Source organism: Oryx dammah, unplaced genomic scaffold (assembly GCF_014754425.2).
Source record: "Oryx dammah isolate SB20612 unplaced genomic scaffold, SCBI_Odam_1.1 HiC_scaffold_24, whole genome shotgun sequence".
In the NCBI taxonomy this organism is placed as follows: domain Eukaryota; kingdom Metazoa; phylum Chordata; class Mammalia; order Artiodactyla; family Bovidae; genus Oryx; species Oryx dammah.
The window spans coordinates 28,593,966-28,621,172 of NW_024070208.1; the positions used below are offsets into that span (position 1 = coordinate 28,593,966).

General features: G+C 38.3%; 1 protein-coding gene across 1 annotated transcript in view; it reads right to left on the reverse strand.

Moving 5' to 3' along the window:
* Window positions 1–673: 673 nt before the first annotated feature.
* Window positions 674–27,207, reverse strand: part of BRCA2 (BRCA2 DNA repair associated) — a 53,691-nt gene continuing 27,157 nt past the window's right edge. The window contains exons 14-27 of the mRNA XM_040267129.1: window positions 22,723–23,132; window positions 22,123–22,304; window positions 21,258–21,445; window positions 19,375–19,545; window positions 18,553–18,907; window positions 16,830–16,985; window positions 16,498–16,642; window positions 14,491–14,612; window positions 12,121–12,319; window positions 11,710–11,873; window positions 11,486–11,624; window positions 4,845–5,089; window positions 2,818–2,964; window positions 674–1,936 (exon numbers count right to left, since the gene is read on the reverse strand). Of these exons, the coding sequence (XP_040123063.1) occupies window positions 1,295–1,936; window positions 2,818–2,964; window positions 4,845–5,089; window positions 11,486–11,624; window positions 11,710–11,873; window positions 12,121–12,319; window positions 14,491–14,612; window positions 16,498–16,642; window positions 16,830–16,985; window positions 18,553–18,907; window positions 19,375–19,545; window positions 21,258–21,445; window positions 22,123–22,304; window positions 22,723–23,132 (3,265 nt within the window). The 3' untranslated portion in view covers window positions 674–1,294. The remainder of the gene's footprint in view (window positions 1,937–2,817; window positions 2,965–4,844; window positions 5,090–11,485; window positions 11,625–11,709; window positions 11,874–12,120; window positions 12,320–14,490; window positions 14,613–16,497; window positions 16,643–16,829; window positions 16,986–18,552; window positions 18,908–19,374; window positions 19,546–21,257; window positions 21,446–22,122; window positions 22,305–22,722; window positions 23,133–27,207) is intronic.

The window sequence follows — 27,207 nt, forward strand, 5'->3', positions numbered from 1 at the left end:
TGTCTCCATTATGGGTAGTCTAAATGCTAATGAAAAATGAAGGCGGTTATAGCTTAAGTTTTTTCAAGAAACAAAAAGGCTAAATTCTTATAATTCTGTTCAGCTGAGACTCAAGTTTTATTCCCTGTTCTAGTGTGTGGATCATTGGGAAAATGATTAGGATATGAAGACCAAATTGTTTTATGAAAAAAAGTTAAATCACATTAACAAGACTGGCAGAACACTTAAGTTAGAAAGAATAGCAGAACAGACTATTATGTTAATTTTCAGAAGCAAGAAAAAACATGGGTCACAGTTATGGAAGGAAGGAAATTGCTTTTTAAAAGGATTTATTCTTGGCTTTAAGGTGTGTTTATAATGAGATTTAAAAACATGATATTGTATATAAATTTAAGACATACTAAAACACTTTATGCTATTAGCTCCTAGTTTGAACTGCTTTCTCTTTTTCCTCTATTAAAGTAACAAATGAGAATACCGTCTTAAATTGAAGGGTTCTCATCTGCTTTGGTGGTTAGAGAAAACTAGGTTTAAAAGGGACTGCTTGCTAAATCCTGTGATAGGACTAAAAGCAAGGACAATCAGTGCCAATTTGAAAGAAAGATTTTCTCTTAAGTTGCAGTCCAGATGATCATTTTGTTAAGAAATAAAAACAAATTAACACAATGAAGTTTGTTTCTGATTTAAAGTATTTCAACTTTTAATAAATAATTTAATTTTACAGATCAAAATGGCATCAAAAAAGGAAGTGCACAGAGGGTTCTGTTTTTCTTATAGTCATGCTGACTTAAGGATGAAGAACTGGTTGAAAGAAAACACCACTGTAATATCTTACTCATCTTGACTTCTTTGATCAGGAAAAAACTGTATTAGAACCAACATGTGCATTATGGGAAACTGGTTCATAGTGGGTTACCTCTTAAAAACAAACCTAAAATGGAACTAAACCAAAAAGAATTATGTGAGTCAAAATAACTTTAGTTTCCTGTAGTTATAAGGACACAATCTAAAAGAAACAGTCGTGTTTACTTCATTTGTAATACTTACAGTGATCAAACCCAGTCATAAAGGTTTAAAGGAGATTTTCTTGATTAGTTAATATACAGTTACACAGTTTTAAGATATATAACTGAAATAAGAATATACCAATAAAGAAAAAGGGAAAGAGCATTTCTGTGATATACAAACACCAGATAAACTTTTAACTATTTCCTTCCTTTCCTCATTATGCAAATTGCAATGTACAGTTTGAAACTATCTATGTTTTACAAACTGGAAAGGTTCTAATTTATTGTCATTTTGGTTTTGGTCGCCTTTGCAGTCTCTTGGATATATTTTTTATTGCACTTGTGTCCTGCATATTAGTCTCCTGTTCTTCAGTCCTGGCTGGGGAATTCTCTCGTTCTTTGATCACAGATGTAGTGTAAGGCCTTTTCAGTCCAACGTAATCCTTAGGACCAGTGGGAACAGTCCTGGTGGACTTACTGGAAGGTGTAAGTTGATTTCCTCCTGCTGAACCAGATAAAAGGGCTTGGGTATTTATCAGTGCAAGTTCTTCATCAGCTATTGAATCACTTTCCAAAAGAGAAATGTTGTTAAGTTTTTCAAGTGGAGTCATCTGAGGAGAATCCAATTCTTTTTTCTTCATAGATGTTTCATATTTGGTGCCACAACTCCGTGGTGGCTGAAATGCTTTCTGTGCAGCTGGAGAAACAAATGTACAAATGGGACTAACAGGTGGAGGTACAGGCAGTCTACTCAAGAAATCCAAGGCTCTTCTCTTTTTGCAGCTTTTTGGGTCATCAGTCTCTTTTTCTCCTTTGCAACAAGACTTTGAAGTCACTTGGGCTGATACAGGTGTGCAGACGGACTTCTCTTTTAGCTTACAAAGTGACAACGGGCTTTGGTAATCCATCTCACTACTGGGAGAAGACAGCTAATAAAAAAAAAAACAAAAAAAGAAGTAGCCTATATAATTATGTCCTAATATATGAAATAAAATCAAATTAGCTTTATTAAAAAATATTTAAACATACAAATACCACACACTTTCACTCCCCCAGTGGCTATGATTTCAAGAGACATTAATATTATTATTATTCCAGAAGGAAAGATTGTTGCATAAGAGGATATAAAAATGACATGAAAATAAAGATGAAGAATAATTGTAGTAAAAGCAAAAAGGAGGTAGGAGACATAATTTATACTTTAATCTTTTTGTTATTAACAGGTTAAACAAAAATAAGCATTTTAAAATCATTTTAAGAACACAGCCTATGTTCCTACCTTTCTAGACTGTGACTGGAGGCAAATGCGTAACCCCTGTATGTCATACTTTCCTTGTCCGTAAACTGTAGATAATTTTTATCTCAGGGTTGTTGTGAAGGTTAAATGAGTTAATATATATAACTTAGCCAGTTTAGCTACTTAAGAACTAGTCTTTAGCAAAATTACAGGCTTTAGCTCGATTTGCTTTTATTGTGATTTAAAGAGTTAAATTGAGCTTAGAAACAACCCTAATTATATAGGATAGTCCTCTGAGCAAAAAGACATGGGCAAAAACATCTCAGTCATGTGTATTGGGAATGCTAAAAATGAAAGCACCCATTTACAAAATTTGCCCCCAAAGAGTGTTACATTCTGGCTTCAGTAAACAAGATAAACTTTCCAGATAGCCTATACCTATAGGAGGCACTAATAATTAATGACACTTTCTAATTAAGTTCAATTACATTTTATCATGTTTACTAGGTATACATCGGAATATATTGTTGCCTCTCTATATTTATAAAATCTGTTAAATTTAGATTAACTTACCGGAAACTTATTTCCTGAACCAAGGACTGTTTGAGCAGTGGGTGGTGCTGAAGTACAGTCTTTAGTTGGGGTGGACCACTTGGGATTACTTGCATTAAGTAAACGAATCAGCTTGTTTTTTGCATCCTCGCAAAACATATCAATATTCTAAGAAAATAAATTGGAAAAGTTGGTTTGTAAAATGCAAACCTACACATTCATATGTTTTCAGAAAATGTTACCTTTAAAACTGGAAATAAAAAATGCAGACCAGAAAAAAGAGACACCCCAAATTTGATAGCAGCTGTCAAATAATTCACCAGTGTAAAAATGCAAAAGCTACATCAGTGATTTAGAAGACCTTAATTATTAGAGGGAGAGAAGGAAAGAGGGTGTGTGTGTGAGGGAAAGAGATATCCTGGGTCAGGAAGATGTCCTGGAGAAGGGATAGGCTACCCACTCCAGTGTTCTTGGGCTTCCCTGGTGGCTCAGCTGGGAAAGAATCTGCCTGCAATGGGGGAGACCTGGGTTTGATCCCCGGGTTGGGAAGATCCCCTGGAGAAGGGAAAGGCTACCCACTCCACTATTCTGGCCTGGAGATTCCATGAACCGTATAGTCCACAGGGTCGCAAAAAGTCGGACACAACTGAGCGATTTTCACTTTCAAAATGAGAACGTCTTCATGTCTGTTCTAAGAATTAACTGAAATAACATACAGGTTATACCATACAAAACTGTTGTTTCAGAAGTCACAGAGTCAAATAGCAGCAGTTTGGTTATGGTTTAACCTAATTTATCACTATTTTGTTAAAATTTTAAATGATATGTAAATGAACTGCCCTTGAAAGTTGTCAGAGAAAATCTAGGATATAAACAGTAAGTACTCCACAAGGGAACCAAATAGTGAATGTAACCCCAGTTTACATTTACAGCCCCCAGTTTAGAAGCCATAAATAAATTAGGGTGTTATTATTCATGATGTACATTGAGTCCAGGTAGAATATTATACAAATTTTATATAGCTAATGCTTTTAGAATAGACTTTATATGAATTCTGCATAACACATTTCAAATATTAAACTACAGAACTAAGAGGCTTATCTTTTATAGATTTTCATTATTACAAGTTAGCATTTATAAAACGCCAAATTTTATTGGGAGGCAGCACTGCATGGTAGTTAATAATAGTCTGGACTCTGCATTCAGATGGCTTAAGCATGAATCCTGGTTCTACCAATGTGGATGTGTGACTTCTGTTTCTCATCAATGAAATGGGAAAACAGTTCCCTACGTTATAGGGTTGGTGAAGTGAAGTGAAGTTGCTTAGTCGTGTCCGACTCTCTGCGACCCCGTGGACTCTAGCCGGCCAGGCTCCTCCGTCCATGGAATTTTCCAGGCAAGGATACTGGAGTGGGTTGCCATTTCCTCCTCCAGGGGATCTTCCCTACCCAGGGTTGGTGGGAGCATTAAATGAGACAGGCTTACAAGGCCAGATGTACAGTAAGTACTCAGTAAATTTTGTTCTCCTATTTGGTATTATTTTAAATCAAAGACAGGTATAAATGATAAAATAGTAGATATATGGAGTTTAAAATGTTAATTTAGAAGCGTTTTTTTTCTTTTATGGCCGTTCCACGTGGCATGCAGGATCTTAGTTCCTGACCAGGGATTGAACCTGTGCCACCTGCAATGGAAGCATGGAGTCTTAACCACTGAACTGCCAGGGAAGTCCCTAGAATGTAAATTTGGAATCTACATATTAAGTGATTACACTGCCATGTGCTGTAAACTATGGGTAACATATAATTCTTGTTACCAATTTCCAGTTTGCCTACATGGTCTACATCTCTGAATATCCTCATCACAATTTCTCCTAATTTGGTTCCTGTCAAATCATTTTTTCCTCCGATGGCTGTCACTCACCATCTCCTCAGGTTCATGAACAATTAATATATGATGAAATCTCACATTATATGTCAACTATCCAAGTTTCATAAAAGCTGCCGGAAAATGTCAACATGTATGGTAATGCTCAAGGCTAATTTTACCTCAACAGTATTTTTCATTTTGTGGAATGCCTCTTGAAAATGGCCCTCCTTAGGACTGGCAGAAAACATGGAAAAATCTCCAGCAAATAAAGTAGGAATTCCCAGTTTACACTCTGGTCGCCACTGGAGGTTGCTTGCAGCAATTAACATGTGAGGTTTAATAATGTCCTCATTAAGATCTATCCAAAACTTTATTGCCAATAAATTATGGCATTCATCTGACAAATAGACCAAAGGAGCAATACCTAAAATGGAAAAAACAAAAGCCAGAAAATGAAAAACTTCACTGATATATGTATTGGATAAATGTTATAAGGAAACTCTAAGTATGGCCATTTATTTTGTGTATGCTAATGGTAAAAACAAACCAAAATAACTAAATTTAGGGAAAGCTCAGGATTTTCAACAGCTCAGGACCTGTTGCTTATGGTGCTAAAATTTCAACGCAGTATGACAACACATTCTGTTACAGAGGCCATGGGGAAGCAGGAAACATGTAAGCTGAATAATGAATAGGGAAAATTCATCAAGATGGGAAGGAAGAGGGCATTCTAAGCAAAGTAAATGACTTTTTCAAGGTAGGAATGTTAAATATTTTAGTGTGTCAAGAATGTGAAACTAAGTATCTGAGGTTTGTGGGGCGGTGGCTTAAGGCAGGAGGCTGAAGGCTTTTTCAGGCATCGAAAGGAGTTTGCATTTCATTTTCTAAGGGATAGGGAGTCACCGAAGATTTTAAGCTAAGAAACCTCATGATTAGAGTTGGGTATTGGAGAACTGGTACTTCAGGTTTAGGGTGGCACTTTGAAACTTTCTGATAGAAATTTCTCCCACTAACACTTGACATCAAACTAAATAAAAAAAAAGAAAAGAAATGTCTACCAATAACATACAAATAAGGCATATCCTAATATAAAGTTTAAGAAGGGTTGATAAAGGAAAGAAACAGAAGACTGTGGGATAGAACGAAGCACAAGAGAGCTCAGCTTCTAGTCTCCTTCTCCACACTGGTGAGATAACACACATTTTAAGAATTCTGTATTCTTAAATCTGAAGAAAAGCAAATAGAAATAATCAGAAATAATTAAAATGGCTCTGGTGGAAAACAGGGTAACAGTCCATGGGTTGAGTTGCGTCCCCATAAAAGATGTTGACATCCTAACCTGTGAATGTCACCTTACTAGCAAACAGTGTTTGCTAACAAAATCAAGGTGAAGTTTCATTTCAGTACATCCTAATTGAACGTCCTTATGAAAAGGGAGAATTTGGACACAGACATGCACACAAGGAGACTGCCAGGTGAAGAAGGCAGAGACTGGGTGAGGCATCTACAGGCCAAGGAAGGCCACAGCCTCCTAGCAAACTGTCAGAGACTGGGAGTGAGGCACAGGACAGACCTTCTCAGAAGGAACGCACCCTGCCAGTACCTTGATTTTGGACTTCCAGCCTTCAGAACTGTGAGATAATATGCTGCTTGTTTGTGGTTCAGCAGATGAATGAATACATGGGGCTACTTGCTGAACTAGGGGAAATGATCTGCAACACAGTATATACCAGGAATAATGGGAATAAACAGTGGATAGCAACTAAAATACCCCAGCTTCATATGGTAACTAAGAGGGGTAAAACTGGTCTTCAATACCACAGAAAAAGAGTCAACTGCATGAGGTGTTGGCGGGTCCCTCTCACACAACTCACCTCGTCACCACAATCTAGTCTTACGTCTGTCTCCAAGAGAAACCGAGGCTCCCAGTTCATCCCACATGTGCAGTGCCTGGCCTCTGCACACTGCCTCTCTGGACACCGTGTCCCACCTCTCCCTTGTCAGCCTCACCTCTCTCTGTGGCATCAAATGCCTCTGACAGGCCTGGTCAGGCCCTGGCTCTTCTCTACCTACTCCCACACCCAGTGACCTCATCATCCTGTCTCCTAAATTTAAGCATCACCTGTATGTTGATGACTTTCCAATTTGTATCTTCAGCCTAGATGATTCCCTTACAACAGTATGCAGCTGTCAAGTAGAAATCTTTAGTTGATAAAGCTCCTAGCCTTCCCTGCCCACCTGTTCTTCTTGCGTACTCCCCTCTATATAGCAACTCCATTCCTCCAGCTGCTCAGACAAAACCTTGGCCCTCACTCCTTGATTCTTCTCTTCATCCACACTGTCCCCCTACCTTCAAAATACAACTACAATCTGACTATTCCTGGCCACTCCCATTGCTTTGTTTGCTCCAAACTATTATCAATTGCCTAAATTTCTACAACAGCCTCCAGCTGATTTCCCTGTTTGGAGTCTCACGACCCCCTGCAGTCTACTCTCAATAGAGCAGCCTGAGTGATCCTGAGAAAACCTAGTCAGAGGGTATCACAGTTCAGTTCAGTTGCTCAGTCGTGTCCGACTCTTTGCAACCCCATGGACTGCAGCACACCAGGTTTCCCTGTCCATCACCAACACCTGGAGCTCACTCACACTTATGTCCATCCAGTCAGTGATGCCATGCAACCATTTCATCCTCTGTCGTCCCCTATTCTTCCTGCCTTCAGTCTTTCCCAGCATCAGGGTCTTTTCCAAAAAGTCATTTCTTCGCATCCAGAGAAGGCAATGGCACCCCACTCCAGTACTCTTGCCTGGAAAATCCCATGGATGGAGGAGCCTGGAAGGCTGCAGTCCAGGGCGTCGCTGAGGGTCAGACACGACTGAGCGACTTCACTTTCACTTTTCACTTTCATGCATTGGAGAAGGAAATGGCAACCCACTCCAGTGTTATTGCCTGGAGAATCCCAGGGACGGGGGAGCCTGGTGGGCTGCCGTCTATGGGGTTGCAGAGTTGGACACGACTGAAGTGACTTAGCAGCAGTTCTTCGCATCAGGTGGCCAAAGAATGGGAGTTTCAGTTTGACCATCAGCCCTTCCAGTGAATATTCAGGACTGATTTCCTTTAGGATTGACTGGTTTGATCTCCTTGCAGTCCAAGGACTCTCAAGAGTCTTCTCCAACACCACAGTTCAAAAGCATCAATTCTTCAGCGCTCAGCTTTCTTTATAATCCAACTTTCACATCCACACATGACTACTGGAAAAACCATAGCTTTGACTAGACGGACCTTTGTTGGCAAAGTAATGTCTCTGCTTTTTAATATGCTGTCTATGTTGGTCATAGCTTTTCTTCCAAGATATGCACTCAATATGCCAGCAAATTTGGAAAACTCAGCAGTGGCCACTGGACTGGAAAAGGCCAGTTTTCATTGCAATCCCAAAGAAAGGCAATGCCAAAGAATGTTCAAACTATCGCACAATTGCATTCATCTCACGCTAGCAAATGCTCAAAATTCTCCAAATGAGGCTTCGACAGTACATGAACCATGAACTTCCAGATGTTCAAGCTGGATTTAGAAAAGGCAGAGGAACCAGAGATCAAATTGACATCAGATGGATCATAGAAAAAGCAAGAGAATTCCAGAAAAACATCTGCTTCTGCTTTATTGACTATGCCAAAGCCTTTTGACTGTATGGATCACAACAAATGGTGGAAAATTCTTAAAGAGATGGGAATACCAGACCATCTGACCTGCCTCCTGAGAAATCTCTATGCAGGTCAAGAAGCAACAGTTAGAACTAGACATGGAACAACAAACTGGTTCCAAGTTGGGAAATGAGTACGTCAAGGCTGTATATTGTCATTCTGCTTATTTAACTTCTATGCAGAGTACATGTGAAATGCTGGGCTGGATGAAGCACAAGCTGGAATCAAGATTGCCGGGAGAAATATCAATCACCTCAGATGCAGATGACACCATTCTTATGGCAGAAAGCAAAGAACTAAAGAGCTTCTTGCTGAAAGTGAAAGAGGAAAGTGAAAAGATGACTTAAAACTCAACATTCAAAAAACTAAGATCGGCATCTGGTCTCATCACCTCATGGCAAATAGATGAGGAAACAATGGAAACAGAGAGACTTTATTTTCTTGGGCTCCAAAATCACTGCAGATGGTGACTGCAGCCATGAAATTAAAAGATGTTTGCTCCTTGGAAGAAAAGAGGGTGTCACTCCTCTACTTGAAACCTTCAGAGAGAGAATTCATGCAAGGCCCACGCCATAATTCAGTCCTCCACTGCCTCTTCCCAGCTGTTGCTGCTCACTCGCTGGCCGCTACTAATGCTTTTAGGCACCAGGGTCATTCTCTAACATGACCTTTGTCACTGCCGCTCCTTCTTCCTGGAATGTCCTCCCACCCCCCACCAAGATGCCCACAGGCCTCTCTCCCTCTAGTCCTTCATGTCTCATCCAGATGCCACCTTTGCAGTGAGATCTTTCCTCATGTCGCTGTCTAAAGCTGCAGTCCTCTCCCCTTCCCCTACCCTACCTGTCACTCCCTCCTTCATTTTCTTCCTTAGCCACACTAAGAAAACTATATGTGCTACTTATTTTGTTTGTGATCTCCCTCCCTAGCCATAATGTAGGCTCCACGAGGGCAGGGATATTTGCCTGTTTTTCATTGCTATGCACCTAGGCATTTAGAACAGTGCCTGGCACATGACAGGCATTCAATAAATATTGATTGAACAAACTGAATAAACATTACCCACCCTCTATAACAATAATAATGATGTTTGGAATAACCCAAATATGACAAGATGAAATAAAAATGCTACAAAAACCACGTAGTGTAGTAACATACTGTGGTTAAAGAAAAACCCACAAAGCACTAAAACACAAGTAAACAAAAACACATTAAGCAAAAAAAGAGAAAAGAACATAGCGAAAGACAAAGGGCACAACCCAAAAATAAAACTAAAAGAAAATTTCTGAAGTCTTCAAAACCGACTCATGCTATTGTACTTAATAGGAACATAATAAAATAAAAGCTTGGATATGGATATTAGATGAAAAATAGTCCTGTAAGACAAAAGGAGACTGCAGGATCAAAGAAAGAACCTGAGACACCAATAAACTATCCATAATGGGACTGATGCATGCATTACAAACCACAAGGAATAAAACATATTGCAGAAAAAATCACTGACATAGAATCATGGTGAATGAAGATGGAAAAGACAGAAGCAATCAGAGAAGAGGTTAAAAAAAATCCAACATAAGACTAACTGATGGCTTTGAAGTAGAAATCCTACTAAGTGAAATAAAAAAGATTTATTCAAAGATATTACAGAATTTATCTGATACAAAGAAAGCACTGAATCTACAGATTATTATTTAGCTGCACCATGTAGTTTGTGGAATCTTAGTTCCCCAACCAGGGATTGAACCTGGGCCCCCTTAACAGTGAAAGCACCGAGTCCTAATCACTGGACCACCAGGGAATTCCCTGAATTTGCAGATTAAAAGGTCATCTGTGTTTCAGGAGAACTGTATAGAATGCTTATAAGATACAGCTTGAACTTTTGGACTTCAAAACATATTCTTCAGACATCTAAACATAAAAAGAAAATCACCTAAATGGGGGGAAATTTTAGACTGTGCAATGTCAAAAGAGGAATTTCTACAAAGTTCTGAGGGAAGAAAAGAAATCAAGATCCTACATTATTATGCCTGCCAAGACACCGTCCCAGAATTAGGGCAATAGTTTCACATTTCAAACATATGAGGAACTCCTAGAATATGGCACAGTTGAAGCCTTCTTGAAAAAAAGACTGACAATAAACCTTAGCCAAAGAGCTGAGGAAGCGAGAAGCTGTGACAGAGCAGTTGATCAACAAGGAATCCATGGATCTGAGACCCTACCCTGAACCCGGCACTGTTTTAAGAGCTGATGATACGGCAGTAACAAAGTCTGCCCTTAGAGAGCTAACATTCCAAAAGAGAGAGATCAAAAAAAACATAGTTAGGTGCTGGTGGGTGCTACGGAGAAAAATAAGGCAAAAAAGGGGAGAAAAAGTGCTCAGTTGGGAGCAGGGGAAACACAGCTTTTACAAAGGGGCTCAAGGAAAGGCCTCTTAGGAGGCTGAGTTTCACCAGAGGCCTGAAGGAGCCAAAGGAATATGGTCGCCTGGGGGCAGGGTTTCTAGGAGAGGGAGCAGTGAGGGTAAAGGCCCTGTGATGAAAGTGGACGCAAGAATAGCAAGGAAAGTGTTAGCACAGCTGAAGGGGAAGGGGGCCCAGAGTTCTGGGGGGTAGGAGTGGTGAGACCAAATGCTGAAGGGCCTGGCACAAAATTACCAATAAATGGAAGGCTTTTGTGCTAAAGTTGAGACATAAGCTGGGCACATGGTTTGCAGATAAAATCAATAGAACAGGGTATGGAAGGAGGAATGAACAATGTTATATTGATGGAATAAAGTAGAGATTAATTTGGCTAAGATGTTAAAGAGTAATAAGAACTGAGGTAGGAGGTGAAGGCTTAATAGCTTAGTTAACTGCAGAAGGAGCTTATTTTGTAATCATTACTATAGTGCAAAACATTTTCTAGCAATTTCTTTAAGTAGCACAGAATGGCATATAAGTTTTTTCCTTGTGATATTACAGAACTGCGTTTAAGAATCAAGTTAAAACAAATGTACTTTCAAATCACTAGTTACTAAACTTGTCAATTAGTAGCTTCAGTTAATCATAAGGAAGACAAATTTTAAAATATAATGCTTTTCCAAGGCATCCATAAAAAAGCTACCATTAAATACACTGTGTATTACCTATTTTTTTCACAACAGAAACTACAAATCCTATTAGGTCCACCTCAGAACAAGGCGGCTGGAAGTCTGAATCCAATAATTTGTTGAAGTGAAGGGGGTCCCTTGGCTGATAGATTTGTAATAGAATTTCATCTGAAGCCTACAAGAAAAAAAAAATCAGTGTACATGGATTCTACAAACTAATACGTATTTATCAAAATTGAAAAATTATGAGAAGTTTATACCGGTAGTTGTTGATACTGAGTCTTTTTTGTTGCTGTCAACTGTATGTTAGCTCTTTCATATTTACTCTTAGATTTTGATGCTGTAAGATGATAGATTCTGTATCTCTTTCCCTCTGTTAAGAGGGAGTATAGTTCTGATGATGGACGCCAGATATTCAATATAACTATTGAGAGAAAGAAGAAAAAGACAAATTATAATGGAAGAAATGATAATCATTAAGAATATTGTTTAAAAATAAATACTGAGGACAACAAAGATCCAAGGGATATATTGTCATTTTGTGGGCACTGGGAGCCCATTTTGTCTCCCCTGATATATACTCACTTAACTCTTGATCTACCATTTGAAATAATAAGCTAATAATTTTTTAAACTTAAAATTGATTAAAAACAAAAACTCTCCATACTGACCTGAATCTTTTTCCTTTCTCTTATAGCTCATGATACGCAGCTTCCATACAGGTGTAACGTCCCTTGGCAAAATCTGTTCTCCTTGCTCAGCAGACTCCATAGCCTTCCTGAGTTCCACCTGGATCTGGGCTTGCTTCTTATCATTCAACATCTGTCTGTGATTATTCAAGGCTCTTAACTGTTCTTCACTAAAATAACCCTGTGGCCAATTGGTACATTGAGGCAGATGATTTTGGAGTATAAAGCAAATAAAACAGAAACAAACCACCTCATCTATTGGAGATGAATCTCTTTTAAATGGGGATAAAATACAATAGAACTGAGTTCACGTTAAGGATGTGACGATATAAAAATTGAGATTTATGTACTCAGTTTATCACATAACAAGTATTTTCAAGTGCCTTAAACAGTTTAGTAATCCTTGTGACAAATTTACCTAGGGCCAAACAACCCCTACTTATACATATACTCTAATAATCATAATCATCAACAATGACATTCTAAATGGCTAACATCTGAATGCTTATTATATTTCAGAAACAAGTCTATGTATGGGTAATGTATTAATTTATTTAATTCTTAAAATAATCCTATGAGGTAGGTACTATTATTGTTTCCATGAGGTAGGTGGTGAAGCTGAGGTACAGACAGAATAAATAATTTGCAGAGCCATATAGCAGGGGTTGGCTTAAAAGCCCTCCATTCTTAGCCCCTGTAGTATAATTTCATTAACTCTCTGAAACAGTAGATAATATTTAAAACAGGTATGTACTATAAGCACTTATCTCTGTCTCTACATTTCTCTCCCAGTCATTTAGCAAACTGGTGTTTGAACCTCCTAGGAATCTCACCCAGTGTTAACAAAAAATAAAGGAACCAAAAATAAAATAAATTAGAACTCTGACACATAACCTACTAGACTGCTGCTGACTCAGCCATGTTAATACCTGAGTCTGTATTGGGAAGGGGGACTCTGTGCCTTACAAAGATGTTCCTGAACAGGCAGTGTTTTGGTTAAACATTAATTTTAAAAAAATTATGTGATTTCAGATGCCCCACAACAACTACACATTATCACTGAAAACAAGTCCTTTTAACAGATATTTTAGAAATCGATGGCAATTTCTTTCTCTAAGAATGATAATGATACCTTTCTTTCAGTGTATCTCTTAGAACCACATAAACTTAGACCCTTAGAGATAAGCCACCCTCAGGCTTTCCCAGGTAGATGGTGGTGGAGGAGGTCTGAGGTCTGTCCAGCTACACAGGGCCAGGGTCTAGAACTTAGTCTCCCAGCTCTCATCCTGCCCCCTACTTTCTCCTTGTAAGTAAATTCTATAAAAGGAAACCAAAATAATATTTTGTTAAATTTTATGGATGAAATTAAGACTATGTTTTCATAAGCGTCAACAAACATAAAGAGACAGAGACAAATAATTTCTCAGGAAAGCATAACAAAGCCATACAGACTTGTAGCAACTGTACTCACAGGCTTGAAAATCAGACTCACTATCCATAGACAGTCTGTGTTGTAACATTTGGGAATACAGGGGAATTCTATTCAGAACAGCACTGCTCACTCTCTGAGCAGAGCAGTGTTCACTGTGAGGGCCCACTTAAGAAAGTTAAAGCCGTATACAACTTTTACTGTCATCAAATAAATGATATTCATCAATAAACTGTCTTCCTAAAATTTCACCTCTTCTCCCTATTTAGCAAAATAATCTTAGAAGTTGCATTAATTAGATACCCAGGTGTCTAAAAATTTGGCAAGTAGATTACCTTAATATATGAAATGATGTTTTAATAATAACATTTATATAAAACTTCGCAACAATACACTTTATATACATTATCCAATTTGATTCTAAAACATCTTTTGTGCCCATTTGACAGCTATTTTATGTCCTATTTGCTTAGCTAATAAATGGCAGAGCCATGGTTCTAAAGCCTGTGCTATTTGTAACACACTTTAGTGTTTCTGAAACTTTTCCAACTAACTGTCCTTAAGGTAGAGGATCATGAAATAAACTCTAGGCAGGATCTGAAGAGCTGAGGAAACTCAGACAGTGCTTTGAAGATACTTATTTTACCTTAAAAATAAACAAGTCTTGACCACACTTTAAACCATATGTAATATATAAAATTATTTAACCCTCTCATCCTCTGTTTGGTACAGAAGTAGAAATGTACCACCTGGTTTGGTACATCACTGAGGATCCTAGAATGTACACATCCTCTTTGAGAAACACAGCATTTCAACATACTGCCTCCTGTAATGACCAGATGAGTGACAACAGCTTCCCACCTTGAAGGATGAAGACTAAGGCTTCACTTAGTTACTTCCTGCAGGCCCACTTACTCTCTCACCTCAAGGTAACTTGGGTCTGGCGCATTCTTCACAGCTTCATAAAGTTCTGCACCATCTTGCAGAGCACGGACTTGCTGTCTTGTTAGTGCACGTGACGGTATACATTGTTCTGTCACATTTTCTAGGGAAAAAACACTAAGTAAGCTAAACTATGAATTTAAGAACACTGAAAACTAGAGAACTCAGCAAAAAAAAAAAAAAAAAGGGCACCCAAAGAAGGGAGGTTAAAAATAAACCACTTATCTGCTCAAAGTTCTCCAGGAAAATTTGAAACTAGTGTATTAATGGTTTAAAAAACTGTCATACAGCGTTTACTTCATTGGAACAATCTGTAAATTAAATGATTTCATGATTCACCTAATTATGAGCTAGTGGTAATTTTAAGTAAATCAAATACTGAGAATCCCATTTTCCTTCAAATTTATATAGAACATGAAGCTAAATAATAAAATCATGAAGAAATGCAGAACATAATATTTTCCACAATAAAAAGGTAAATAAAAAAGTAAAATTTCATGTCTTTTAAGCATAAAACACTATGATTTTTATTATTCAAATTGATGCCACTGGGGAAAACAAGCTCAAGCTCCAGGTATAAAACATAAAAATCAACAACTACGAGAGCAAAAATGCAAGTTCTATAACACAGATAAAGACACAGAGGACAGAGAATTACAAACGGTTTAGGGAGAATAATCTGATAGTTCTTTCCCTTGTTGTTTTCCTTTCTCTAATACCAAAAATCGATGCCACAAATACTCTAGTTACTAAAGCTCAAGGGGAAGTTTAATTAAGACTTCTGAAAAGTGCTGTAGGTCTATAATGTTTAATTGCCTAAGGCAATTTGTGAGGTTCTAAAAGCTAACTGTGGTGAATAAAGATCTGATATTTTGGGGCCAATTCAATACTTATCTGTTTATCTATGTAATATTTTTTTAAAAATCAAAAAATTCAGATTCAGAATCAGAAAAAAAAATCCATTACTCAAAATGAAGACAATTAACCCAATTAGAAGCCTCTAACACACAACAGACTGGTTCCAAATAGGAAAAGGAGTACGTCAAGGCTGTATATTGTCACCCTGCTTATTTAACCTATATGCAGAGTACATCACGAGACACACTGGGCTGGAAGAAACACAAGCTGGAATCAAGTTTGCTGGGAGAAATATCAATAACCTCAGATATGCAGATGACACCACCCTGATGGCAGAAAGTGAAGAGGAACTAAAAAGCCTCTTGATGAAAGTGAGAGTGAAAAAGTTGACTTAAAGCTCAAAATTCAGAAAACGAAGATCATGGCATCCGGTCCCATCACTTCATGGGAAATAGATGGAGAAACAGTGGAAACGGTGTCAGACTTTATTTTTGGGGGCTCCAAAATCACTGCAGATGGTGATTGCAGCCATGAAATTAAAAGACGCTTACTCCTTGGAAGAAAAGTTATGACCAACCTAGATAGCATTTTCAAAGCAGAGACATTACCTTGCCGACTAAGGTCCATCTAGTCAAGGCTATGGTTTTTCCTGTGGTCATGTATGGATGTGAGAGTTGGACTGTGAAGAAGGCTGAGCGCCGAAGAATTGATGTGTTTGAACTGTGGTGTTGGAGAAGACTCTTGAGAGTCCCTTGGACTGCAGGGAGATCCAACCAGTCCATTCTAAAGGAAATCAGCCCTGAGTGTTCTTTGGAAGGAATGATGCTAAAGCTGAAACTCCAGTACTTTGGCCACCTCATACGAAGAGTTGACTCATTGGAAAAGACTCTGATGCTGGGAGGGATTGGGGGCAGGAGGAGATGGGGACGACAGAGGATGAGATGGCTGGATGGCATCACTGACTCGATGGACGCGAGTCTGAGTGAACTCCGGGAGTTGGTGATGGACAGGGAGGCCTGGGATGCTGCGACTCATGGGGTCGCAAAGAGTCGGACACCTGAGCGACTGAACTGAACTGAACACTTTATTTTCACATGAAAAAAAGATCTTGTAAACACAACTCATTTTACCTTCACGGTCTTCAAATTCTGCTTGAATTTTAGTGAATAGTGCTTCCAGTTTCTTTTGCTGAGCTTCTGCATATTTTGTTGCTTCCTTTTCTTCTTCTCTTTCATTGCGAAATATGTATAATCCAGTTGATGTCTTCTCCATCCACTGTTAATTATGTGTCAGACAGAAACATATGGTAGGGAGGGATCATTCAAATTAATCATCTCTATGCGAAGAAATATTCCCATGGATACAGGAGCCTAGTGGGCTCTGGTCCTTGGGATCACAGAGTCGGACATGACTGAGCATGCAAAAGAAGAAATACAGAATAAGTTTCAAGAATGTATCCTACCTGTATAGGGTATGCTCTCTGAATAATTATATCAACACAACCAACATTTCCTCCATCGCTGAAGAGTGATGACAAGGGAAGAGGAAGTGGTCTGGGATCGGGGGAGAATCCAAGTTTGGCATACCAGCAAGCAGGTCGAGTGCTGTTAGCAGAAATCTAGACAGATTAATAAATTGATTTATAAGCGACATATATATTCACTTCTACTTCAGATTTCATAATAATTTGCCTTCTTTTAGGGTTAATCTCGCTGTGCAACTTCAGAATAATGGAGACAGGCAGTCTAAAATCCTCTTAGGGACAGATCCCATAGTGAAGGGCTGGGGATAAGAAAGACCAACACTGACTTAGCAGGAACTATACTAGAAGCAAGGTAACAGAAGAAATGTCTTCAAAATTCTGAAGGAATTATTTCAACCTCAAATTCTGTATTTAGTCAACTTTGTAATAAGATAAAAAATTACTGCATGTTCCCTTTCTTAAGAAGCCTATGGTAGTTGTCTGCCTTAAAACCAGGGAACAAATCTAGAAAGATACGAAATCCAGACTATGGGGCTTCTAACAGAGAAAGAGGTGAAAATAATCTCAAGAATGGTAACTGTGCCACATACGTGGACAATAACCACTTTGGAATTGAGCAAGAATACGGAGAAATCCAAGGAATCTTCAGGAAAAAGAAATGAAACTGATAAAGGTATTTTAACATAGTGAGATGATTTTTATGTGGCTCTTGTGTGGAAATGAGTTGGTAATAAGGATAAAAGAAAATTAAGAGAAACAAGACAAGACACTTAATAACTCCAGGGAAAGCAGTAAGTTGTAAAGAAAGGAAATGTAAATCATAGTATATTGTATGCTGAACTGAAGCCCAAGTTAATGACAAATTATCTCTTTAACTTAAAAATGATTAATTTATTAAAATGCTTTCCTGAAATACAGTGATTCAAAATATAACAGAAGTAAATTCTTTATAAGGTTATTTCATAAGTGAATCTGAATGTGCAACATTGCAATCATTTCTGATAGCAATATTGTAGACTATTCAACACTGACAAAGTCCTGTTACCTAGGTTTAAATATACACAGAGATGAAAAGTGTACTTTAGTATTATATATTCAAGAATCACTGAGACTTGATGTTCTAATCACACTGAAACAGAGATCTGGCCTAGTCACCAGGGTAGAAGTAGAGCAATACTATGAGAACATGGTGGCAAGAGCTCCAAGTATAAAAACCAAGCATCTGATGCAAATTTACCCTTATTCTTTAACTGCAACCTACATTGTTTTAGCTCAATAAATATCTCTGGCTTTCCCCCCAAAATCACAAATACTTTATCTGGGACTTCCCTGGTGGCTCAAATGGTAAAGCATCTGTCTACGATGTGGGAGACCCAGGTTCGATCCCTGGGTTGGGAAGATCCCTTGGAGAAGGAAATGGCAATCCATTCCAGCACTCTTGCCTGGAAAATCTCATGGACAGAGGAGCCTGGTAGGCTACAGTCCATGGGGTCTCGAAGAGTCGGACACGACTGAGCGACTTCACGTTCACGTTTAACTATCTGAGAAACCTGCCACTTACACTTAAGAGTATCAGTACATTTTTCAAAAAATGAAACATAATAGGCATAAGTAAATTTTAAAATGTAAATGTAAAGCCTCTCTAGAATTTAACTGAATCAGTGCCTGATTTTTACCAAGAGTGTTCATGTATTTAACTTACCTTTAACATAAGAGATTCTGGGGCTTCAAGAGGTGTACAGGCATCAGGAGAGCCCACCAGCTCTGCTCCATGAATTACGATCTTCTGACCCACAGTCAGTCTACCATTCTTTAGGAGAGCTGAGAGGGGAGGGTCCACCTGGGCCTTAATAGCATACCATCCATCTGTAAGTTGGACAATGGCCACCTTTGTGGTATCCACACTGCTAGTCTTATTGCTAGAAGGTTCAGATATATCTGTGCTTAATGAAATTATTTCAGAAACACAGAGAACAAGTGTTTTTGCAGCTGTGTCATCCCTTTCCATTATCTTTTTTATCGCTGATCTTTTGCTTCTATCGATTTCTACATCATATCTAAAAAGAAATAGAAAAATGCATTATTTTAGGAATTGTGAGTCTAGAATTTCACTGTAAGAAAAAAGTCACTAAAAAATTGAGAATAAAAATTAAATAACCTTTACTGAAGAAATACCAAGGAGAATTTCAAAGATGATAGTTGGCATTATATTAAGTTTTATACTGCTAAAATGAGTTAAATATTAATCTCCCCCAAATGCAGTAATGCTTTACTTGTCAAATTCATATTCTCACATGCCAAGAGTTTGAGAAGAGGGAAGGACAAAAGGGAAGCAGGAGGTATATGAATGTGTGATTGATCTTAAGTGGGGCTGGAGGGTAACATGAGAACTATGCTATACAAGTGGGATAGCAACTGTCATGACAACTGGCTAGTGATCCTTTACGATGGACGGTCACAGGCGGCTTACAAGTCTGACCCATACCACAATACAGGATTACATGATAGGATGCTTTAAACTTGCCTGTATTTTAGTTGAAGAAGTACCCTTTCTGGGTTCAGGCATCTATTAGCAAATTCCTTAGGAAAGGCAAATTCCATAGCTGCTAGTTTCCATATAATCCATCTATAGTGATTATAGACCCAAACTCTAGAAATAAGCTTTGGATCCACACCTGGGGTGTCACACAGAGCTCTGAACAAATAAAGGGAGAATGAATAATAAAAACCACATAAGATGATACTGAGTTCAATGGTCCCAACTATTCTTTGCACAAAAACTAAATTGTATAAGATCATTCAATAAGTTTTTTATGAGTTAATATATAATCAATAAGCAATATAACTAGAAAACGATTTGACATGTATCAAAATATGCTAATGGAAATTTCACATATTATTTAATACACTTGTTTCAACTGAAAAATAAGATCTTTAATTTAAAATAATTATATTTTAGATTATATATTTCTTATTAAAGAGATTGTTTTTAGAAATCACCCAAGAACTTCCTTCTCTAGTCCTGGTTCTCTTAATATCTACTCCTTTCTGCTCAAATCTACAACTCCTCTGCCTTTCCCATTCTCATTCTCAGTACTAATGTGACCAGAAGTAATTAAAAGAACATCCATAAATGTTCACCCTTTGATCTACCAAGCACTGGCACTGGCACCCTTACATGTTGCCGCCTTACTTTGTTTAAAAAGTTGCACCTCTCCTCACTCAATTCTCTCTACCCCACTTTGCTAGTTTTATCTTCAAAGTATTTATCACTTTTTAATATATGATTTACTTAGTCCTTTAAAAAATTTTCCTTCCTTGCCTTAAACCCCTCCACTAGAATATATGACTTACTAGGGCAAAGATTTTTTTTTCTTTTGCTAACCCTAGTACCCAAGATATTAGCAGTATCTGGGTATAGTAGGTCTTCAATAAATATCTGCTAACTGATAAAAAGGCAAGCAGATAAAGAGGCAGCCTCTCTTTACCTATCTGCCTCCTCTCCCTCTGAGAGTGTTGTTTTGTTTAAATAAACTTTCACTTTCTTTTTTTTTTTTAAAAAGCTTGAGCTTCAACACTCAAAGATTTTTGAACCATGCCCACTTGATTACAAAATAATCACTATTAACCTCTGAACTATGTGGTCTTAATATAATTAAGTGATACAACGGTTACTTTTCCAAATAGAATCAATATTTGACATACAGGGCAAATGCCAAGATGTAAATACATTCCTGTTTTAGAATACTCTAAAAACAGGAAAAATTTAGGTAAAAGATGCTTTACCACTTTTCCAAAGCTATAAATTTTGGAAAGATAAACCTAGAGCTCAAAAATAAGGGCGCTGGAGAAAAGTTTCCCATCACTTGCCACTGGCATCAGGTAACACCTCCCTGATAGCACTTTAAATTCTGTTTGTATAAACATTAGAATCCTAAGAGGATAAACAGTTTCTAAACTGTTGGTTGAAGTTTTAGGGCCACTGGGGTTCTCTAGTTATTTGGTATTACTGATATTTAAGTATTTCTAATTTTAGTATTCATATATTTACTGAAATACACAATGAAAGAGAATATGCTCGGAAGTGTGTCTATGTGCGTGGTTTTACGAGAAGGCCAACTTATACTTAATTTTTCTTATCAGTCTATTTTGTATAAGCAATAAGAATAATGTCCTAATTTAAGCAGAACCAACTGAGTAAATCCTAAGACAAACCAAAATTCATTTTTCAAAAGGTTTCAACAGAATATCAACTGAATCACAGTGTACTTAAAATGATTCAATGTATAAGCTTTTTGATTTCTAGTCAAGTTTTTAAGTTTGAGAGAGATAAAGAAAGATGAAAAAGGGACTCATGAGAAAGAGAGAGATGATGGGATATATAAAATTTCTCTTTGCAGAGAGTACCTGTAAAATTCTTCTTTTCCAGCCTTTCCATCATTGGAGGGTATGAGCCATCCACCATCAGCCAATTGTATTCCCTTTCCAGTCCATAAACCTTCCTTACCAAAATAATCCTGAGTGTGAAACTGAAAAGCCTCTGCATTTTTGCTGTTAATTTTTACACAGTGTTTAGAAACACCATACATATATAGCTGGACAAAATAAATGATAGAAAACTTTGAAAATGAGAAAAAACCATCAAACAAAAGAACATGTTTCACAGAAAAAAAAATTATAACAAGCCAAAACTGAATTTACCCAAAGTTTTTCATTTAAATATGAAAACATTCACTATAAAAATATAATATAAATGACCTTCAAGAGTCTGCGGCACCTTTCTCATTCCCTTGGTGTACCTGGCTCCAGCGCTATGTGCAGTAGAAAGTTGTTGTGGGGATAAAAAAGTAACCTAATGTTTTAGAAGACCTCTTAAGTTAAAAAACTTAGAAAGGGCCCAGACTCTCATTTCTTCATTGCTCCAAATTCTAACTAGATAGAGCTGGCTTAGTAAGAATCTCTTTTAAAACTGTAAATAGCTCTTAGCAGGTCCAGGGGTATAAGTTATTCACACTTCCTCTAACACCTAGCTGAAAGCACTTATAGTACTAAATGAATACATTTTGAAGGGGGAACTTTAAAGTACAGATCACTTTGGTGGAATAAAGCAGCAGACAGGAAGGAGGCTGCCATGGTAGGACAATTAGGACATGATTTTACTCATCCATTTCTGCCCCAATTGTTCTTTATTTAAACAAAACAATTTGGAGATGCCAGTTAATAAAGCTACACATTGCTATCAGAGTTATTAGCACTGTAGACAAAGACATACCTGTTTGTGAGAACACGCAAAGGGAATTCGGCCTTCTACTGCCTCTCTGAGAGAGATTCTAGGCATAGCGGATGTTTTTGCAAGGTACAGACTGCCTGGCTGTGGAAAAATATGTTGCCTTTGTTTCTTTCTAATTCGCATATCCTGTATATCTCTGGCATTCTGAAGATTTGTAATTGAATCTATTAAAGAACAAACAGCAAAAACTAAAGTTGAATATAAAATTTTAAAAGTACAACCCTTGTTTTATAAAATCGTATCAATTTGCTATAAAAACTTGAAAAAATGTTCCTACTTAAAAAAATGTATAAAAGAACAGAAGTAGATTGTTTTTATTTTGAATTTGGAAGAAAATTAGCAGCCTGGTAAAAATATAATCCAGTAATAGCAGTCCTAGATTGTAGGTCTAAAACTTTTTTTTAAAACAAAAAATGTACAAGTAGTTACCTTTGAAAAAAAATTAGAATAATTTAATCTTTGGACGTGGCATTACAAAAGTGGAATGAAAGTGGAAAAAATCCTCTCCTCAAGGCATTATTTAATTTAAGAAATAAATAACTGAAAGGCAAAAATATGTCAACACAAATTGTTACACAATACCTAAAGGTTCTTCTTCACCCTTGGTGAAATGTATAGTTGTTGTTTGATGAGTTTCACAGTTGTTAACATTGTTTTCACTGTCACCAGAGCCATGCTCATCTATGTTTTTTTGTTTTTGTTTGTTTTCCTCCAAATTAGTATTCTTGCCAACAAACTGCTCATCTCTGTGAATGTGTGATTTAGTTTTAAAAGGTGGGACAAAGACTTTCATGGGTTTGCCTATAGTTATTGAGTGTCTCCTTTTCTCATTTCTTGGGTCAGGAACCTTGCAAAGTGGCTGCTCTGAAACTGATAAATTGCTTGAAGACTTTCCCAAAGTCAGGTGTTCATAAAACTGAGACTTAGATAAAAATTCTTGACCAGGTGCAGTGAAATTTGGGTTCTGTATTTCTTGCTGTTCCGTAGTTATGCTACAATGGGGAGAAAATATTTAAGTTTATTTACCAGTAAATGTATAAATGTTTCAGAATATATATATATATTTTTTGAGACCCTCAGTTGCTACATGGCAATTCTATTCTGATAACCTTTTTGCATTTCATCATGGTTGCTCTCCAAAAGAATACCACACTCTGCAAGTCTGTAACTGTCTCTCTCACACCAACTCCCAGCTGGACTTTATCACTTGCAAATAGTAGAGAAGAGTCTCTCCTCCAGTTCAGTCATAGCTCCTCACTTACCTCCTTCACCAGACATCTCTCTACCCATTCTCTTCTCACGGTAACCCCTTCACCTATACTCTTGGCCCAATTAGTATCTCAGCCTCGGGAGTCTTGCTCTTGCAATGATCATTCCATATCCTTCCCTTCTCATTCATCATCTGTTACACTTTTTTCACTCAGAAAGCTTTGCCCACCCTTGACTTTTTTCTCAGCCTTATCGCCCCACTACAAGGTAATACTGTTACCTATCCCTCATGGTCAACCTTCTTCTACAGGTAATCTAAACTAGATGTTTTCACTTCCTCACTTTCTACTCACTGAACTCTCATTTCCCCCACTATTCTGTAGAAACTGTTTTCAATAAAGTTGCTAATGATCTCCCGAAGCCAAAATAAAAAAAGCTTCATGTGTAAATACATTCAGTTTGACCCCTGACAGTTTTGAAAACTTCCTTTTTAAAATTCTCACCACCAACATTCACACCACGATTTTCCCTCTTTTTTCCTTCTGTCTTCTTTTTTTTTCTTCTTTCTCTTAAAAACATTCCTGCCTCTAAAGTTGGGTTTATTCTGTGGACACTTTCCCTGGGCAATGTGAACCAGTTACATTGCTTAAATCACCATCTATCTAATAACAAAAACATTAATCTTTGTTTAATTTGACATTCCCCGGATGTTATTCCTGCACTGTGACCTGCATCAAGTATCAGACATCCCTACCTTGATGTTGCACACTCATCTCAAACTCAGCCTGTCCAAAACTAAAACTAATTACCTTCCCAAGCATAGAAGTTCTTCCTCCATACTTTGTTGAAAACCTCATACTTTCTTTTACCCAACCCTAAACCCTTGGAGGAGAAGGCAATGGCACCCCATTCCAGTACTCTTGCCTGGAAAATCCCATGGATGGAGGAGCCTGGTAGACTGCAGTCCATGGGGTCACGAAGAGTCAGACACGACTGAGCGACTTCCCTTTCACTTTTCACTTTCATGCATTGGAGAAGGAAATGGCAACCCACTCCAGTGTTCTTGCCTGGAGAATCCCAGGGACGGGGGAGCTTGGTGGGCTGCTGTCTATGAGGTCGCACAGAGTTGGACACGACTGAAGTGACTTAGCAAACCCTTGGAACTTGAAGTTACCCTAGAACTTACTTAGTTATCCATTCATCTAGCTAGCAAATAATGTGTTCCACTATATGCCAGGCAATATTTTGGCTGTAGGATATAGTGACAAACCAAACAAAATCATAGAGTTTACATTCTAGTGGAAGGAAACAAACAAATGTCAGCTGGTATAATATGCTATGGAGAAAATTAAAGCGTGATAAATAAGGGGGGAAGGAAGTGTCCAGCAGAAATAAATAAATGATATTTTATATAGGGTGGCAAGGAAAACATTACTGATGAGGTGACATTTGTATAGAGACCTAAAAGAGGTAAGAGAAAGACATGTAGGGACTTGGGAGGAGGTTGTTGGAGGCAGAGTGGACACCACATGCTAGGCTGGACATAGACATGCCTGGAGCAGAGTAAGCAAGGGGAAGTCAGCAGCTGAGACTGGAGAGGCAGCAACAAGGCCAGAGCACCTGTGTAGCACGGCAAAGAATTCCAGCTTGTATTCTGAGATGAAGTCATGGAACAGTATTTGAGTCCAGAAATGACATAATCTGTCATATCAATACTTTAAAAAGGACCCCTCCAGCGGCTTTGCTGAAAATTCACTGTGTCTAGGGAGGAGGGAGGAGGCAAAGTCAGAAGCATGGAGACCAAATCTACTGAAATAATCCAGGCAGTTTTATGATGACCTGAACCAGGTGTTAGGGGTGGAAGGGGTGAGAAGTGATTGGATTTCGGGTATATTTTGAAAGCAGACTTGTTAGACTTTTACATTTCTAGGATAGGACATCAGCTTTGGAGATGTCAAGTTTATGATGGCTACAAGTCACCCAAATAAAAATGTCAAGCAAGTAGCTGAATGAATGAATATATTGTTTTTGGAAGAAATCTGGCTTAAAGATATGAATTTTGGAGTTATCACCAAATAGATGGTATACAAAGCCATGAGAGCAGATGAGACAGTAGTGGGGAAGGGCAGGAAGAGAAGCCGTCTGGAGCTGAACCATGGGGTAATTTAATATTTAGTGGCCGGGGGAAGAACTAGCAAAGGAAAGTAAGAAAGATAGCCAGTGGGATAGGAGGAAAAGTGAGAGAGATGGCCCAGAAGCCAGAATAAAGAAAGTGTTAAGGAAGCAGGAGTGATTAACTGTGTCAATGCCACTGACAGGTTAACAAAGGATGGGGGACAATGTGGGGTTCACTGGTGATCTTGATGAGGGGTGCTAGTGGCTGGTGATGAAAGCCTGAGACGGGTTCGGCAGAGAAAGGGAAGAGATGAAGTAGAGAAGGTGAGTTGAGACAATTGTAATGAGATGTGCTTTAAGTGGGGCATGGAAATGGACTGGTGGGATAAGGGGAGTCAAGAAAGTCTTTTCAAGACGGGAGATTTATAGCAACTACCTACACTGATGGGCTTCCCTGATAGCTCAGTTGGTAAAGAATCTGCCTGCAATGCAGAGAACTGGGGAGACCCTTGTTCAATTCCTGGGTCGGGAAGATCCCCTGGAGAAGTGATAGGCTATGCACTCCAGTATTCTTGGGCCTCCCTTGTGGCTCAGCTGGTAATGAATCTGCCTGCAATGTGGGAGACCTGGGCTCGATCCCTGGGTTGGAAAGAACCCCTGGAGAAGGGAAAGGCTACCCACTCCAGTATTCTGGCCTGGAGAATACCATGGACTGTATAGTCCATGGGGTTGCAAAGAGTCGGACATGACTGAGCGACTGTCACACTGATGGGATTAGTCCAGTAGGAACGAAAAATTATCAATGCAGGAGGGAGAGGTGGCAATTGCTGGACTTGTTTCCTTGAATAGATGATCTAGATGTGATCAAATGCACAGGAATGAATAAACCTGCTCCAAAACTTACTTTCATTATTTTACTCTATTGTTTTTAAATATGAAGAATATTGTGAAAATGAGGAGTCTGCTTTGCAGCTTTTATGATCAAGACATCTATTTGAATCTACTTGGGACATATTTTGCCACTCTCTGTTAATGACTATCTAGCCAAATGGGGAATCTATTTTCCACTCAACCTCTACTCTACCACACGTACTAACTAAACGAAGCCTTTGTTGTTCTTTTGTTGCTAAGTCATATCTGACTCTTGTGACTGCATGGACTGTAGTCTGCCTGGCTCCTTTGTCTATGGGATTCTCCAGGCATTCTCCAGGATGGTCCATGGCAACTGAAGTAGGTTGCCATGCTCTTCTCCAGGGGATTGTCTTGACCCAGGGATCAAACCCAGCTCTCCTGCACTGGCAGGTGGATTCTCTACCACTGAGTCACCTGGGAAGACAATAAATGCCTTTACTTCCTTACTAATCTCCTTGCAATAGTTTCTCTCTGATCTAATTCTAAAACATACATCTGGTTATGTAGCTTCTCAGAAACATCCAAAGACAAACTATTGCCTGTCCAGGTTTTGATTTGTCAGAAATGATATCCAGGAAGCTTTCCTTTTTAGTCTGACTCTCCCCATTTCTTTGTGTTTCCTCCCTATCCTCACCCCACCCCCATGCCTGACAAATCCCATGCAAGTCATACAACTTCTTACTGCATCCAGATTTGCAATGACCTCTTTAACCAGCATTCTTTACATTCCATCTGAAGTACTTTTCCTATTAAGCTTTTGTCACATAATTAGCTGCCAATTTTTCTATGTTTTCACATCACTTTGTTATATTCATTTTAGTATTTATAGCA